At 49.8% G+C, this 17120-nt stretch overlaps 1 protein-coding gene across 1 annotated transcript; it reads left to right on the forward strand.

The window, feature by feature from the left end:
- Positions 1–5166: 5166 nt before the first annotated feature.
- LOC101974756 (intestinal-type alkaline phosphatase 1) lies at positions 5167–14569 on the forward strand. The gene is made up of 11 exons (XM_005326492.3): positions 5167–11130; positions 11211–11327; positions 11440–11555; positions 11705–11879; positions 11958–12130; positions 12366–12500; positions 12582–12654; positions 12786–12920; positions 13004–13195; positions 13348–13464; positions 13548–14569. Exons 1-11 carry the CDS (start codon positions 11058–11060, stop codon positions 13832–13834), a joined length of 1593 nt encoding a protein of 530 aa, XP_005326549.1. The 5' UTR covers positions 5167–11057; the 3' UTR covers positions 13835–14569.
- The last annotated feature ends 2551 nt before the right edge of the window (positions 14570–17120 follow it).

Below are 17120 nucleotides of genomic sequence, written 5' to 3' on the forward strand. Positions count from 1 at the left end.
GTGGATGCTAAACTGCAGGGTGGCCTAAAACTACTGGGAGGGTCGCCTGGTATTTCCTGTGTCTTCCCTGACTCCCTCCGATTGGTTGTTGCTATGGTCCGAATTAGGCCTCAGTCATTTTTTTTGGTCTTTTCAGGAACTTGCATTTGCTGAGTCAAGGACATCTGGTACAGACAAATGACTCATGGGGTAACTTATGCGCCTAGGAACAGTTTTCCTAGGACAAGGATCCCCCTCACCCACAGGCCCTACTCTGAGGCACAGGCTGGTTTTTCAAAAATGGAGTCACATCAGTTTCTCATTAAGGCCACAGGAAACAAAAAAAAGTCATAATTTAAAACGTTTACCAAGTACTTTGATAGGAATATCAGGCAGATGGGGAATCTCTTCTATAGGTTTATTGCTGAAAGTTGGTCCTTGTCCCTGTTGCCAATCCAATATCAAGGACATGATTTTGATAAGAAGGAAAAAGAAGGTGTACTACTTTGCTAGCAAAGGAGAAACAGAGGGTCCTGTCCCAGAGACTGTGGCTCTCCCCATGAGCAGGAACAGGGGGCATCTAAAGAGGCTTACTGCCTTCCCTGTGTTCTCTGTTGGAGTGTAATTCACTTGGTAATTTGGGAGATAGTCCTTTCTGAGATCTTCTGATACCATCCCCAAAGTCTGGATTCTTTCTTTCCTATGGTGGGTGTGTACTCAGGACAGATAAATCTGTGCCTAGGATGGGAAAGAAAGGTAATCCTGTTTCCCCATGAGAATGGGGAGGGGGAGAGATTAGGGAGGAGCAAGTGACAGAGCAGCAAGGGCTACATTTAAAGCATAAAGTGGACCCCTGTTACAGGTGAAGGGCATTAAGGCATCTTAGTGTTAGGGCTTGGGAAGGCTGGAGCTCCATCAGCTTAGGGATCCATTCCAATGCACTTGGGATGCTTATGAGAATGTTAGACCAGGCGCCGCAGTTGGCACAGGCCTGTAATCTCAGCAACTCAGGAGGCTGAGGCAGGACTGCAGGTTCGAGGCCAGACTGGGCAGCTTCATGAGACCCTGTCTCAAAAAAAAAAAAAAAAAAAAAAAAGGACTAGGGATGTAGGTCAGTGGTATAGCACCATTTCATTCAGTCTCCAAAACAAAAACAGTACAAAATTAAGGTAAACAGCTATTCAAAGGCTGAAGAATGCCCAAGATAATCTCTGCTTCACCCTCCAACGGTGCCACAGTCTGGCTGGGCACAAAATCACGAGCCACTCACAGCCTTGTAGATTCAAATAGCAATTCTTTATTCCCAAACTCACACCAGCACTCTACACACGTTCTGGGCCAAATCCACACCTCCACTCGGCTCTGCATCCCAAAAATACTCTCTGAATCCCAGGAGAACTCAACAGGAACTCAAGGAGCGGGCATGCCTGAGGCAGCAGGATATGCCCTATTCCCAGCAGGGTACACCTTAAACCTGGAACCGCCCTAATCCAGTAGGATCCTCCTTAAACCCGGATCCACCCTGGTCCTTGAGCAGGGTCACCTTTCTCAAACATACTTGCAATGTCACTGCAAATGTCCAAGGCAAGTCCATTTCCACGAGTCCTTCCTCTAAGCAACATGGGGTACGCTGGCAAGGAAATTGTCATACCTACTTGGCTAATGGCTCTCAGCATCTCCCCCCTTCTGATTAATTAAACATCAAGCAATGTGGCTTAAGGACCATGCCTGGTAGGTTGTCCAGTTCAACATATGGTTCTTACCCGTCATGGGAAAAACTGACCTCTAGACGTCAGCCTCCTGTCTTAGGTTGATACCAATGCAATTGGATCATACCCGTCCCTGACTACCGGTCCAGCATATAGCCATACTTGTGGATAGGCCTATGCACCAGTGGGGGGGTGAGGTTCTTGCTTCACCTCTGTTGGCCCCCAAATTTAGCCTTGGTGCCAGTTGGGGGGGTGGTGAGGTTCTTTGCCTCACCTCTGTTGGCCCCCAAATTTTAGACCATCACTAGCAGAAGGGAGGAGGATACAGACATGCCATGACACCAAGCCAATTGACAGCTCCTTTGGAAAAATTGCATCACTGGTGACACCATCAGCAAAGATATGCCAGCACTACCACAATTCACTGCACCAAACGATAGTTCACAATGTATACAAGTGATACATAGTCCAGGCAAGTTCTGCAAGCAGTTCAAAGCGGAGGAGTCTATCAATATGTCCATTTCCTCCCAAAGTAAGTCGACTCCTTGATTGAGCATTACTTGTTGAGTTATATTCATTGATGCATCAGTTTATACAGTTTACTGTGATAGCTATCATAGAAGCTGTAGCTTGGTTTTATCTTACTTCACTGGCACTGGGATGGAGATGGGAATTCTGGCAAAGATGCTAAAGAGACATTATCCTGAACAGAATTATTAAATATAATGAAAAGGAAAGGTGAAAGTAAACAGATCTGTTAACCTCCTTTAAAAACAATCCTTAACAGCTGTTTACCTAATTTAAATTAGTAAACAAACAGATCTGTTAACCACCTTTAAAAACAATCCTTAACAGCTGTTTACCTAATTTAAATTAAAACATTTAAATCACGTGAATAAAAAAATAATTTGGATCCATTTTTTCATGAGCGCTCCTCATATATGATATATGGACATACGCACACACAGACATACAACACAAAACACAAGAGTGCACACAAACGTACAACACATAAGACAATAGTAAAGGCCTTGTAGCTTTACCTAGGTGAAATCTCCATTGCAATGTTTAAAAACTCCACAGTCAAAAAATAAAACTGATCAGAAAAACATTAACCTAGGTCTGTATGAGCTCCAAAAAATAAAATAGAACTTTATGATGTGGGAAAAATGCAATAATAAAATAGATATTGAAAAAAGCATCCTGGTTAATCTCTGTCACAGATGTAAGAATAGCCAAGCTGGAGCTCTGGATATCAGCTGTTATGGATTTGAGTCAAATTATCTTCTTTTTGGTCTCTAGAAATTGCTTTAGTTAATCTCTCTGGAATCCAAATCGGCTGCTGTCTCCCTGTGGAAAAACACAAACAGAACCCTGACTCCAGACAATCACTGGGTCAGGACCTTTCCATTGTCCTGTTAGAATATCTTTCCAAAGTACCTTAGGCTTATGTACATTTTTTGGGATATATATGTCTTTCCGCAGCACTAAGTCCTGATGAATCCAAATTTAAAAAGTTTAGAGTAAAAAGGGTTATTTTAAGTTTATCTTTGGGAGATATATACCCCTTTCCAATTCCCTCTTTTTGCTTTAATAAGTACGTTTTAATAGTTTGATGAGCTCTTTCAACTATGTCTTGTCCCTGTGGATTGTATGGGATTTTTGTTATATGAGTAATGCCAAATGATGAGCAAAATTGTTTAAAAGAGGTAGAGGTATAACCAGGACCATTATCTGTTTTTAACTGGTTAGGAACACCCACAGTGGCAAAATTTTGTAAGTAATGAGGTATAACATCTTTAGTTTTTTCTCTGGCATGAAGGGAGCACATCAAAAATCCGGAAGCAGTATCAACTGTAACATGTAAATATTTTAATTTTCCAAATTTTGTCAATTGTGTGACATCCATCTGCCAAATATGGTTAGGTATCAGTCCTCTAGGATTGACTTCAAGATTAACTTGTGGTAAAAAGGTCACACAATTTTGACATTGTTTTATTATGTGTCTGGCTTGTTCCTTAGTTATTTTAAAACGCTTTTGTAAAGTATTAGCATTAACATAAAACCTTTTATGAAAATTTGGAGCCTCTTCTAGTGCAGAGAAAATATGTATGTCATGTGTAGTTTTATCTGCTAAATCATTGCCCAAACTAAGGGCTCCAGGCAATCCTGTATGTGCCCTAATATGTCCTATAAAGAATGAATATTTTCTGTCCCAGATTAGACTTTGTATAGTGGAAAACAAAGAGAAAACAGTAGAGGAAGGGGAAATCCTACCAGCATCTTCAGGGATACAATAGCATTAACTATATATTGACTATCAGAAAATAAATTAAATACAGAATCTTTAAACATCACAAAAGCTTGTAAAACTGCATTAAGCTCTACCTTTTGAGCTGATTGTTTGGGTACTAAAAATGTAAAAGTTTGATCAGGGGTAACTACTGTTGCTGGTACCATTATTAGACCCATCAGTGAATATATTTGGAGCATTCATGATAGGTGTTTTTCTTGTCATTTTAGGAAAAACTACAGGATGCTTAGACCAAAAAGACAACAAAGGATTAGATGGTAAATGATTATCAAATGAAACATTAGACTTACACATGATTATTGCCCAAGTATTTAACTCATTAGCTAACATCAATTTGATTCATAGTATATGGAGTAATAATTTTATTGGGAGAAATTCCAAACACTCCCTTTGCTGCTCTTATTCTTTTGAGTATTAATTGTCCTACAGCCTCAGGATACCTAGTAAGAATAGTGTTAGGAGAATAAGATAAATGTATCCACAATAATGGACCTTCTTGCCAAAATACTCCTGTAGGAATATTTTTTGTTGGTAGTACAATAAATAATAAAGGCAAACTTATATCAATTCTATCCAAATGCATATTTTCCATATATTTTTCAATAATTTTTAATGCCTTTCTTGCTTTAGGCGTTAACATGTGGGGTGAATTTGGATCTGATGGACCTTTTGGAATATCAAATAAAGGTCCCAACTCTCCTGTTGGTATGCCTAGATAAGGCCTTATCCAATTTATGTCTCCCAATAACTTTTGAAAGTCTTTAAGTGATTTGAGTTGATCTACTCGTATTTGAATTTTTGGTGGACGGACCATGGTTGAGGATAATAGAACTCCTAAATAATTAATTGGAAAATTTAATTGTACTTTTTTTATTCCTATCTCTAGATTATAATTTTTTAATAAGTTTGTAAGTGTGGCATAACATTCCAGCAATGTGCTTTTATCTTTATGTGCTAATAATATATCATCCATATAGTGAAATATTTGTAGTTCAGGATTTTGATTTCTAAGTGGCTGGATTGCTTTGTTAACATAAATTTGACACATAGTTGGGCTGTTAGCCATCCCTTGAGGGAGTACTTTCCATCCATATCTCTGATCAGGACCTTCATGATTTAGTGCAAGGATAGTAAATGCAAAACCTGGACTATTCTTGGGATGAATTGGAATTTAAAAAAAAAATTTTAATATCTATAGCTAAAACATGCCAGGTTTTTGGCAAAGCGGACAATTGAGGAATCCCTGATTGAGCAGGTCCCATAATAACCATCTCATTATTAATGGCTCTTAAATCTTGCAATAATCTCCATTTACCAGATTTCTTTTTGATGACAAAAATGAGAGTATTATGGGGAGATACAGAAGGTTGTATATGTCCCTCCGCTAATTGTTGTTTGACCGGATCATGGGCTACTTGTATCTTTTTTTTAGTCAGGGGCCACTGAGGAACCCACACTGGTCTTTCTTATTTTCAAGTAATTTTTATTGTCTCAGTGGCCCTTTCTGAAAATCCAATCCATGTCTGTTTATTCCTTGATCTATTTGAATTGGCGCTGCTATACCTTGTTCTTGTTCTCCTAATCTTTTTTCTTTCTTAAAACCTTGTCTAGCCCTAGTAGTGGGCACATTAGGATTGATGTTATTTGTTAATGTCAAACCTAATTGATCTAGGACATCTTGTCCCCATAAATTTATAGGAAGATGATCCAATACATATGGCTGTATAGTTCCTTCACATCCTTCAGGATCCTTCCAATCTAAGACCATTGCACTTCTATGGGGATTAGTCGCCACTCCTAGGCCTTGAAGCATTTGAGTGGCTTGTTGTAATGGCCATTCTTGATGAAATATGATGCTAAACCTGGCATGTTTTAGCTATAGATATTAAAATTGTTTTTTTTTTAATGTTTTGGCCATTCTTGATGAAATATGATGCTAAGGTCAGCACCTGTGTCCAGTAGCCCATTAAACTCATGTCCTTGAATATTTAGTTTTAGCATTGGGCAAGAATCTAAATTTAAAGACAACATAGCCCAATCTACACCTGTGGAGCCTAATCCCCTGGAACCTCTTTCTACACTACGACTAGAGAATTTATTATGTAGGCTGGGTATTATTAACAACTGTGCTATTCTATCTCCAGGTGAAATTACTGATATACCTCTTGGAGAACTAGCTATAATTTTTATTTCACCTACATAATCGGGATCAATTACCCCAGGACTTATCATAAGTCCTTTTAATGTAGATGAACTACGTCCCAATAAAAAGCCTACTGTTCCTTGGGGAACAGGTCCTTTTATTCCTGTGGGAATGATTTGAACTCCCATCTCTGGAGTTAGTAATGCTCTGGCAGAGGCGCAGATGTCCAACCCTGCACTCCCTTGGATTTGTCTGATGAGGGATTTAATGGACAATGTGTCATGGGCACCACCCTGATGGTGTTGCTGGGATCCTCCACTGCCCCGTATATTTGTGGTTGTGGGCCCCGGAGCATTGGGCCCCCCAGTCCGTTTTTTGGCAATGGAGCCTGATGCCTTTCTCCACGATATCGTGGGTAAATACCTGGTCCTTGTCCGTTTTTTGATAAGGGAGTACCTTCTATGGTGGTTTGAGAACGGCATTCATTAGCCCAATGTCTCCCTCTACGGCATCGTGGGCAAATACCCGGTATTCTATTCCTTTGATATCTAGTTTCGTTAAACCCTCCTCCTATGGGGCAACTCCTTTTAAAATGTCCTGTTTGTTCACAATTATAGCATGTTTTTGGCCTGGCATCTAAAGCCTGTTATACTGCAGCTGACAAGACTTGCCCTTGTTCATTAATGTCTCTACATAATTTAATATATATAATATTTAAATCCTCATGTCTCCATGGTCTAACCTCTCTGCAGCAACGATTCGCTTCATCATAAGCCAGTTGTTTTATTAATGGCATTGCTTGATCTGTAACCCCAAAAATTCTGGCAGCTGTTTGAATAAGCCTATCTTCAAAGTCAGCGTAAGGTTCATTTGGTCTCTGTATTACCTTAGATAGCTGACCTTGTAAATCTCCATGTCCTTGTAAAGTCTTCCATGCCCTAACTGCGTCTGCAGCAATCTGTGCATATACAGCAGGATCATATTCAATTTCTTGCCGTTGACCCTCATAAGGTCCTTTTCCTAACAACATATCTAGATTTCTTTGAGGGTAACCGGCTGCTGCATTTTGCTTAGCTGTCTCCGTGCAAAATTCCTCATTGGCAACCTTCCATAACAAATATTGTCCTCCATTTAGCACAGATTTACACGTTAGCCCAATCTGCTGGTGTCATGTCCAAGTTAGTAATGGACTTGACCATGCTTACCATGAAGGGAGCTTGGGGACCATAGGTTGTTACAGCCTCCTTTAACTACTTCACTGTTTTAAAATCTAAAGCATGGTGAATTCGCTGCCCTCCTACCTGTTCAAGTACAGGGCATGCTAATCTTTGAGGTCCTGTCTCAGGATCCCATTTATCAACTATGGGGTTTGAAGGCCACTCAGCTGTCTCCATCAGTGGGGCTGTTGGTTGAATTACGCCCTCTGGTGATAAAACGGAGTTAGAAATAGCCTCCTGTTGTGGCCTTTTTCCTAATAACCCCCTTTCCTTTAAATTTTCTTACTCTGTCTGACTAGCTCGAGAGACCTTCTCTTTTGCTTGATCTAAAATGTCTTTCTCCATGGTCTGAATTTCTAACAATTTACTTAACACCTTTTCGGTTTGTTTTTTACTAATTTCTAATCTACTATAAAGATAACGCAACCCAATAAGATAACACAAAACAAAACAGAAACTGAATGAAACAAAAACAGAATAAAAAATCGTTGTATCAATTTTCTCTTCCACGGGGCTGACAAACTTCAAACCTTTAGCCAAACATTTTTCCCAGTTTGCCTGAGAAATTTCTAGGGATAGGCAGCTTGAAACAAAAACAAAATAAATCAAAATAAGAACACATTGTTTTTTGAAATGGTCACCCATTCTCTCGCCTTCCCTCAGGGGCGAGCAATTTACTCACCTCCAAGTTTCAGACTTTCTGCGTACAGACCACCAAATGCCACAGTCTGGCTGGGCACAAAATCACGAGCCACTCACAGCCTTGTAGATTCAAATAGCAATTCTTTATTCCCGAACTCACACCAGCACTCTACACACGTTCTGGGCCAAATCCACACCTCCACTTGTCTCTGTGTCCCAAAAATACTCTCTGAATCCCAGGAGAACTCAACAGGAACTCAAGGAGCGGGCATGCCTGAGGCAGCAGGATATGCCCTATTCCCAGCAGGGTACACCTTAAACCTGGAACCGCCCTAATCCAGTAGGATCCTCCTTAAACCCGGATCCACCCTGGTCCTTGAGCAGGGTCAACTTTCTCAAACATACATGCAATGTCACTGCAAATGTCCAAGGCAAGTCCATTTCCACGAGTCCTTCCTCTAAGCAACATGGGGTACGCTGGCAAGGAAATTGTCATACCTACTTGGCTAATGGCTCTCAGCACAACAGGCCACCATTCAGGGTCACGTGGCCCAGCCATGGACAAGCAGCCTGCAGTCCTTTAATGGAGATGCAGCTTCTTGGGAAACTGGTTCACAGGAGGCAGAGGGCATGTGGGAACGAAGGGGACAGCCAGTGAGGCAGGCCTGTGACTCAGGGGGTGAGGCCTGATGGGAGGAGGAAGGAGGCCGCTGCAGGCAGGTGCACTACGCAGAGCGCAGAGCGTGAGGATGGATTTTTTTCCTTTGGAAACATTTTAAACTGTGGTAAAAACACAGAACTTGAAATTTAGCACCTTAGAGGCTGGAATGAAGCTCAACACAGAACACTCACCTCCCATTGCCACAGGCCCTGGGGTGGATTCCCAGCCTGTTTCCAAAAGCTCAGTCCTTGAGGCCAATCCAATAACGAAGACAAGGTTTTGAGAAAAAGCAAAAAGAAGGTTCATGGCTTTGCTAACAAAGGAGAAACACAAGGGACTCCTGTCCCAAAGGCTGTGATTCTGTGTAGCCACAGGAACAGGGTTTTTGCAGAGGTGATTCAGAAAAAATGAGATTAGGGAGGAGAGATCAGAAAGGAGAAGATCAGGGAAGAGAAGTTTAGGGAAAAGAAGGATGGAAAAAAGAAAAAAAATCATGTAAGTTTCAAGGACACAAGGGATACAGTCAAAGCATCAAGTGAACCCCTGATACAAGCCCAGGACAAAAAAAAACAAAAAAAAAACTTCTCCATTTTTAAGCTCAGTACTGTGAGGTGCATTCACGGGGTTGGGTAACTCCTCAGAACTTTCTAGTCTTGGAAGCTGAAGCCTGTCCCCATTAAGCTAGCCCAGTTTCCCCTTGTCTCCAGGAATCTCACTCCACTGGGAACCCCGTCTGAGTGCAAACTTTGAGGCTGGCACTTCACCAGGTGTACAGCCCTCGGGTCCCGCTCCCAGCCTGCCGCAGGCTTTCCTTCACTTTTTAAAATAGTTTTGTCTTTATTTTTTAAAATTTTTAAATTTTTATGTGGTGCTGAGGATCAAACCCAGTGCCTCACATGTGCAAGGCAAGCGCTCTGCCACTGAGCTACGGCCCCAGCCCTCCTTCATTTTTTGAGGCTGAACGATATTCTATGAAGGGCATGGCCCACATTTGGCTCATTCATTCAGTAATGAGACCTGCTTCTTGGCTACTGGGGACCATGCTACTCTGAACCTGGTGTACAGAAATCTGAGTCCCTGCTTCTAATTCCTTCACACATACATGCAAAAGTGGGATAGCTGGATTGAGAAATACTTTTACACCAAGCTTGAGGCTTCAGAAACCTCCTAGGTCCTCATCTGAGGCTACATCTCTGGGTGTGCCTAGGGCGTCTGAAAACAGACTCACCTCAGGGACCCTTCTACCTGTCCAAGGGAAACTGGATGTCAGGGGCAAGAAGGAAATTCCCCTTCAAAGAATAGCCTGACAGCCCCCTGGGAGACATCCTGCCCGGTGGCATCCTACAGCTACCTATCTCTCTGGAACATCCTGTGGTTATCAGGATCACCAGACATCTTGCAGCTGGCAGTTTTACCACCCACATCCAGCAATTGCTGATTAGAGAGCTTCCCCATCCCCAGCATATAAATACCCCTGTGTGAACAATAAAAGTTTGCAGCTTGAACAGAACTCCTGTCTTGCTGTCATCCTTCCTGTCCCTTGTCCCTTCATTCCTCCCCATCTAGGTTCTTTGCCAACGTTGATGTGTCCTGCCTGATGTGTCCTGCCAATGTGTCCTGTTGGTCGGGACAACTGGAGTCAACTTCAAGGGCAGGAGCCTGCCCACTGTTCATGCCTGGTTGGTCTGTGGATTGACCCCATACCCACCTGCTGCCCCAAGCAAAGGTGTGGACACCCAAGCAACACACCTGCTGACCCAAAGCCATAATGGCAAGGCCCAGGAATGAGGTTCCACCAACCCCACCCATTCCCACACATAGCCACCCTGGGAACAGTTTCCTGAAGGCCCACCTGCCCAAGTCAAACATGCAAAGACACGATGCAGTGGCCAGGAAGCCAGGCCACCCTTCCAGCATCATTTATTGTATCTATGGGGCTGGTGGCATCAGGAAGCCAAAACCAGGCCTGTGGCCCAGGTGATCTGCCCCCAGCCCTGCCCCACTTCAGCACCCAGAACAGGCCTGGCCCAGCTGGGTCTCAGGGACAAAGGAGTGCTGAGTCCCTCAGGGCAGCATGGGCAGCGGGGTGGTGGTCCAGGCCAAAAGCCAAGCTCCTGGCCCAGAGGGAAGCAGCCTCCACTCCCACCCTACATGGAAGTCACACCTGGGGCCCAAAATGAGAGCTGCCTGTCAGCTCCTGCCCCAGGCTAGCTCAGCCACACCCTGACACTATCCAGGTTTGCCTTTCACAGTACAGGGGGAGGAGATTAGGGTGGGAGAGAGACAAGAAGGCTTTAAAAGGGCAAATTGTCTTCTGACTTCTACACAGAGAGCCTGCTCTGTAGCTGGTACCTAGGTGTCCCAGCCTGCCACCGACTACCAACCCGCAAACATGCAGGGAGCCCTGGTGCTTCTGCTGCTGCTGCTGAGCCTGAGACTACAGCTGGCCCATGGTGTCATCCCAGGTACGAGGTTCCCCCAGCCCCTCTCCCTGCCCCACGGGTCACCGCCCAGGCTGACCTAGCTGCACTCTCCCCTTGGCCAGTGGAAGAGGAGAGTCCAGCCTTCTGGAACCAGAAAGCCTCAGAGGCCCTGGATGCCGCCAAGAAGCTGAAGCCCATTCAGACCTCAGCCAAGAACCTCATTATGTTCCTGGGAGACGGTGAGTGCGCCAGGCTGGTCCACCCCATGGTGCTCACGGGCCTTGAACCCAGGGCCAGTGCTGGGTCCAGGCCAGCCATGGGGCTCAGGCCTGAAGGACTCTGTTCCTTCAGGGATGGGCGTGCCCACAGTGACAGCTACCAGGATCCTAAAGGGACAGGAGCAAGGCAAGCTGGGGCCCGAGACACCCCTGGCCATGGACCACTTCCCATATATGGCTCTGTCCAAGGTGAGGCCTCCTGAGCAGGGCGCTGGGGGCTGTGGCAGGGGAAGGACCCAGGAGAGATGGGGCTTAGTTTGGGGTCCAGGGCAGTGAGGACCACCCCAGGCCTAGGCCAAGGAGTAAGGTTACACAGAGGAGAGTGTCTCTGTCCCCAGACATACAACGTGGACAGACAGGTGCCAGACAGCGCTGGCACAGCCACAGCCTTCCTGTGTGGGGTCAAGGCCAACTACAAGACCATTGGTTTGAGTGCAGCTGCCCGCTTTGACCAGTGCAACACAACACGAGGCAACGAGGTCATGTCTGTGATGTACCGGGCCAAGCAAGCAGGTAGGTGTGGGGCTGCCAGTGAGAACCAGGGTAGGCCAGAAGGCTTGTGTGGCCCACCCTGACCTCTGCCACCTCCAGGGAAGTCTGTGGGAGTGGTGACCACCACCACGGTGCAGCATGCCTCGCCAGCTGGCACATATGCACACACGGTGAACCGCAACTGGTACTCAGATGCAGACATGCCAGCCTCGGCGCTGCAGGAGGGCTGCCAGGACATCGCCATGCAGCTCATCTCCAATATGGACATTGATGTGAGCACAAAGGGCAAAGGGGAGTGGTGTGACCAAAGGGCAGGCCTGAAAACTGGCTGGAGTACCAGGCCTCCAACCATCTGAACCCTGTGGTCTGCCTTGGCCTCTTGGGGTTAAATGGAGTGCCCAGAACACTCCTTCCCACAACCTGATGGGCAGCAGGGGGCTGTCTGTGAGGAGGGGGCTGGAGGCCCCTCAGGCCCCAAGGCCACCTGTCCTGGGTCTCTGACTACAGGTGATCCTCGGAGGGGGCAGAAAGTTCATGTTTCCCAAGGGCACCCCAGACCCTGAGTACCCAAGTGACACCACCCAGGATGGAACCAGGCGGGATGGACGCAACCTGGTGCAGGAGTGGCTGGCAAAGCACCAGGTGATGGGGCTCACAGGGCCGGGACCAGGGCAGGGCCGCAGGTCCAGGGATGTGGGCTGAGTGTGGGCTCTGTCCCTCCAGGGGGCTCGGTATGTGTGGAACCGCGAGCAGCTCATTCAGGCGTCCCAGGACCCAGCAGTGACGCACCTCATGGGTAATGACCCCCACTTCCTGACCTGGCACCCCTCAGGTGGCCCCACTGGAGCTTGTGTGCCTGTGGCCATCACCCTCCCCTCCCCTCCCCTCCCTAGCCAGCCCCTCATCACTGGGTCCCTTGTCCCCCAGGCCTCTTCGAACCTGGACACTTAAAATACGAAATCTACCGGGATCCAGCGCAGGACCCCTCCCTGGAGGAGATGACAGAGGTGGCCCTGGGCCTGCTGAGCAGGAACCCCCGCGGCTTCTACCTCTTCGTGGAAGGTGGGCGAGGCACGTGGGCAGCAGGGAGGGCGGGGCAGGGAGGGCGGGGCGGAGCTTCACGCCCCTCCCACTGGCTCCCGCAGGGGGCCGCATCGACCACGGGCACCACGCGGGAACCGCTTTCCTGGCCCTGACCGAGGCGGTCATGTTCGACTCTGCCATCGACAAGGCCGGCCAGCTCACCAGCGACCAGGACACGCTGACCCTCGTCACCGCCGACCACTCGCACGTCTTCTCCTTTGGCGGCTACACGCTGCGGGGCAGCTCCATCTTCGGTAGGCGGGGACGGCGACAGGGGCTGTTGCTGCAGTGCGCCGGGGGTGGGTTCTTGGGAGGAGTAAGCTGGTGACAAGGCGAAAGGCGCCTGTGCGCCACACTGGGGTCCCCGGGGGAGGGCGGTGAGCTCAGGTGCCCCCTGTCCCCGCAGGGCTGGCCCCCTTCAAGGCCCAGGACGGCAAGTCGTACACGTCCATCCTGTATGGCAATGGCCCCGGCTACGTGCTGAAGTCTGGCAACCGACCCAAAGTCACGGAGGTTGAGAGCGGTGAGTGCGGCCATTGAAGGGTCGTCTTCCTGGGGACAGGGGTGGAGGGGGACTCTCCCGCCCTGAACTCCTCTTCCCGCCAGGTGCCCGCACCTACAAGCAGCAGGCGGCTGTGCCTCTGTCGTCGGAGACGCACGGAGGCGAGGACGTGGCGGTGTTTGCACGCGGCCCGCAGGCGCACCTGGTGCACGGGGTGCAGGAGCAGAACTACATCGCGCATGTCATGGCCTTCGCCGCCTGCCTGGAGCCCTATGAGGCCTGCGGCCTGGCGCCCCCAGCAGGCCAGAGCAGTGCTGTGGGTCACTGCCCTGGGGCCACCATAGTGTTGCAGCCCTTTTGGTTGCTGCTGTTGCTGAGGATTACGCCCTGACACCTGGCCCTCTGAGACCCATCAAGGAACCCTGCAGCTGGCATCTCCCACCAACCGCACCCCCACTACCAGTCCAAAACTGGGCTGCCTATCCTGATGCCCCCACCTTGGCTCTTACCAAGAGATAGAGGGATAAGGCAGACTCCAACCAGGCAGCACTGCCCATCCCAGCCCCAGACCCTCCATGGTCAGGACACTATGGTACCCTCAAGGCTGAGACAATGACATCCACTGCCGTCCCTGGGTTGCCCTTGAACTCCAACCTCAAATCCTAGGAAAACAGCAAGCTCAGCCACCCAGTCCCTCCTGTGCCTATACTTTGAGAAGGACCAAGTTAGGCACCAGGCACCCTGCAAGGGATCAGGACTCCACTAGACCCACGGGTGCCTTTGTTGGCCTCAGACTCCAGCAGTGGGATGCCAAAGACTCAGGCATGTCCTGGAGCCAGGAGACCCTGCATCTCGCTGATCCACCTCCACACCCAAGCAAACTGCAGATGGGGCTTGCCCTGTCACTGCATACAGGGGCAGTCCTGTGTAACCAGCAGCTACATGCTCACCCCTCCCCAGAGCCAACTCTAGGCTGGAGGAGTGGGACAGGCCACCAGAGTGGCCCTTGGACCCTTTACCTGGACATCTGGAAACTGAGTATAGATCTCTGAACTAAGATGTTTCTGCCCTCCCGGGGCCCCCATTCCTCTGGGAAGGACAAAGCAATAAACGGTTATACAACACAGTGCCAGCTATTTTCAGAAAGATAAACCATGAATGGGGCCCATCCTGCAGGTGGAAGGGTGGTTGAGATGGAGAGCAAGGCCTTGGAGCACCACACCCCTCACCCTGCTCCCTCTACACACAGGGAAACAGTCCAAGCAGAGACATAGTGTGTGCCCAAGGCTCAAGAATCTGAGCATGGTGAAAAGGGTGGGCAAAGAGATCACTGGTGGGGACAGCACCTGAGTGACAAATCAGTCTAGGGAGCCAGCCCTGAGGTCTAAGCTCAGCCTGGATCCCCAGCTACAGGGAGACATGGAAGGCATCCCATGTACCACCTGGATGCCCATCATGAACCCAAGGCAGCCTGACTTTGGCTTTGCTGGCAGCTGAGAAATGCTCATGTACAAAGAGGGCACCAAGTGCCATGCCAAAGTGGCAGTTGGCCAGATCCAGGCCCGTAGGCCGGCTCTTGGGACTTGTCACTGCCCACCATCTCTTGAGCCAACTCACACAGGTGGGGACAGGTGCTCAATCAGGACCATGACCACACGCCACACCAGGTAGTTGTGCAGAATCCTGAGGGAAGGTGGAACAGGGGGCTGTCCAGACGCACAGGAATGGGGGCCACCCCAGGGAACCACCTGTCGCACAAGTGACCCCACACAGGAGCTGGACCAGGTCCCCACACTGTCCTCAGAGAAGGGCTGTCAGGTCAGTCCTGGTAAGCAGGGCCTCAGCCTGAAGTGTCCTGAGCCCCACTCGCACAACAGGACACAGTCCTGCTATTGACCAGCCCTGACCCTGAGGGGTCACAGCCAGCACCCTTTCTTGACTTGCTATGGGGTGGACAGGGGACACTCAGGGCTCTCTGTCTCAGGGCTGGCCTTGATCAGCCCCTGCTCCTCCCCAAGGTGGGCAGAGGCCAGGAAGCTGGCCCTGGGCCAGCAGAACTGCGGCCACACCCTCCCTCAGAGAAGCCACCCTGTCAGCCAGCCCCTGCATCCCCAGTGAGGACTGCAGCTCAGCAAGCCACAGCCTGCCCAGCTCCACAGGCAGGGGGAGCTCCAGCACCAGAACCCAGGACTGCACTCCTGCTCCAGGCTCCCCACCGCCTCCCCACAGTGGCTCCTGCACACAGGCACAGGTGCAGGTGGATCCAGGGTCGGGGAAGCAGGCAGGGGGGAGGCTGGGGGACGTGGGGTCCAGGCGTGGGGGATGTGCAGCCCCACCTGTGTGGCGTGGAGTAGATGAGCTGGGACACCTGCTGCATGTAGTCTGTGGCCAGCAGCACCACCTCCTCGTCCTCTGAGAAGTCCTCCTGGAAGATCAGGTCCAGCAGCCACTTCCACCGCAGCTGGGGGCACAGGGTGGGGACCACAGAGGAAAAGGGGCAGGGATGGGACAGGAAGACCAGGAGTCCAGCTCTATAGAAAGCCTCACCCATCCCTGGGGAGGGCGATCACAGAGTCCCAGATTCAGCCCCTACACCTGCCTGCACACAAGGTCTGGCCACACTCAGGTGGGGATGGATTGTCTGCAGCTGTCCTAGGGTCACCTTGTTGTACATATTGCCCAGATTCACCAGAGGCCATCACACTGACAGTGATCTTGGATGGAGATCACACTTGACCCAGCCCTGCCATGCTCCTGCCCCAGCCCCAGCAGCCCCCAGCTGCTCCAGCTGCAGGATCTCCTGGGCCTTCTGCTCCACAGCCTCTGCCCCCAACAGGCTCAGCAAATGCTGTCCACAGCCAGGATCTGCACAGGACAGGGGCCTCCTCAGGCTGGGAACAGGCTTAGCCCAGGCCATCCCTCCTGGGACCCCAGCCTTCCCTGCAGCCCCATCCCAATGCCCAGGCACCTTCTCACTCTCCTCATCCTGGGCGAGGCACACAGTCCGCAGCCCATCCCCATGATTCTGGGGACCCTAGGTCCGAAGTCGGAAATCCACGTGCCAGATATGCCAGAGAGTGAAGTAGCACCAAAGGCACGAAGAGAGGGCTGTCACAAGCCCCAGGGGCACAAAGCTCCTCCCTGCACCCACAGAAGCTGGTCCAAGCCCACGGGGGTTGGGGGCCCCTGGGAGCTGGGCCCCCGGAGCTTCCTGGCCATCCCCAACCCCAGCCCTAGCAGGCCTGTCGCCCCAGCCCCAGGTTCCTCGTCCCTCCTCTGTCCCGCCTTTCTCTGGGCAGGGAATTGAGGCTCCTGCGGCTCCTTGCCGCTCAGCCCCTGGACGCACAGGCCTCCAGAGGAGCAAGGCGCTGTCTGCCCTGCTCCGTGTCGGGTCGTCCAGGCACCAGCCTAGGAAGGCGTGCACCTTGGACTGCGCCGCGCCGCCTTGGCCTCCAGAGGGCGGCGACAGCAGGCGCCCCAGCCGCCCCTGGTTCAAGGTAGCGCGTCCTCTGGGATGGCGTGACCCCGCCGCCACCGCAGCGCGCAACCAGTGGAAGTCCTGGCACCCGCCGGTGCTGGCGTCCAGGTTGGCTGTTCGCGCCGAGGCCTTGCAAGGCCGCCTCTCCACCGTCCTTGGTCGCTCTTCCAAGCTCTGCTGTTCCTTTGTTGGCAACCCC

This window comes from Ictidomys tridecemlineatus, chromosome 7, assembly GCF_052094955.1.
Source record: "Ictidomys tridecemlineatus isolate mIctTri1 chromosome 7, mIctTri1.hap1, whole genome shotgun sequence".
NCBI classification, from domain to species: Eukaryota; Metazoa; Chordata; class Mammalia; order Rodentia; family Sciuridae; genus Ictidomys; species Ictidomys tridecemlineatus.

Coding starts and splice junctions, on each gene's coding strand:
- LOC101974756 (XM_005326492.3), top strand. CDS start 11,058: ATGCAGGGAGCCCTGGTGCTTCTGCTGCTGCTGCTGAGCCTGAGACTA. Junction 11,131..11,210: donor GGCCCATGGTGTCATCCCAG/GTACGAGGTTCC, acceptor CCCCTTGGCCAG/TGGAAGAGGAGAGTCCAGCC. Junction 13,196..13,347: donor GCGGGGCAGCTCCATCTTCG/GTAGGCGGGGAC, acceptor CTGTCCCCGCAG/GGCTGGCCCCCTTCAAGGCC.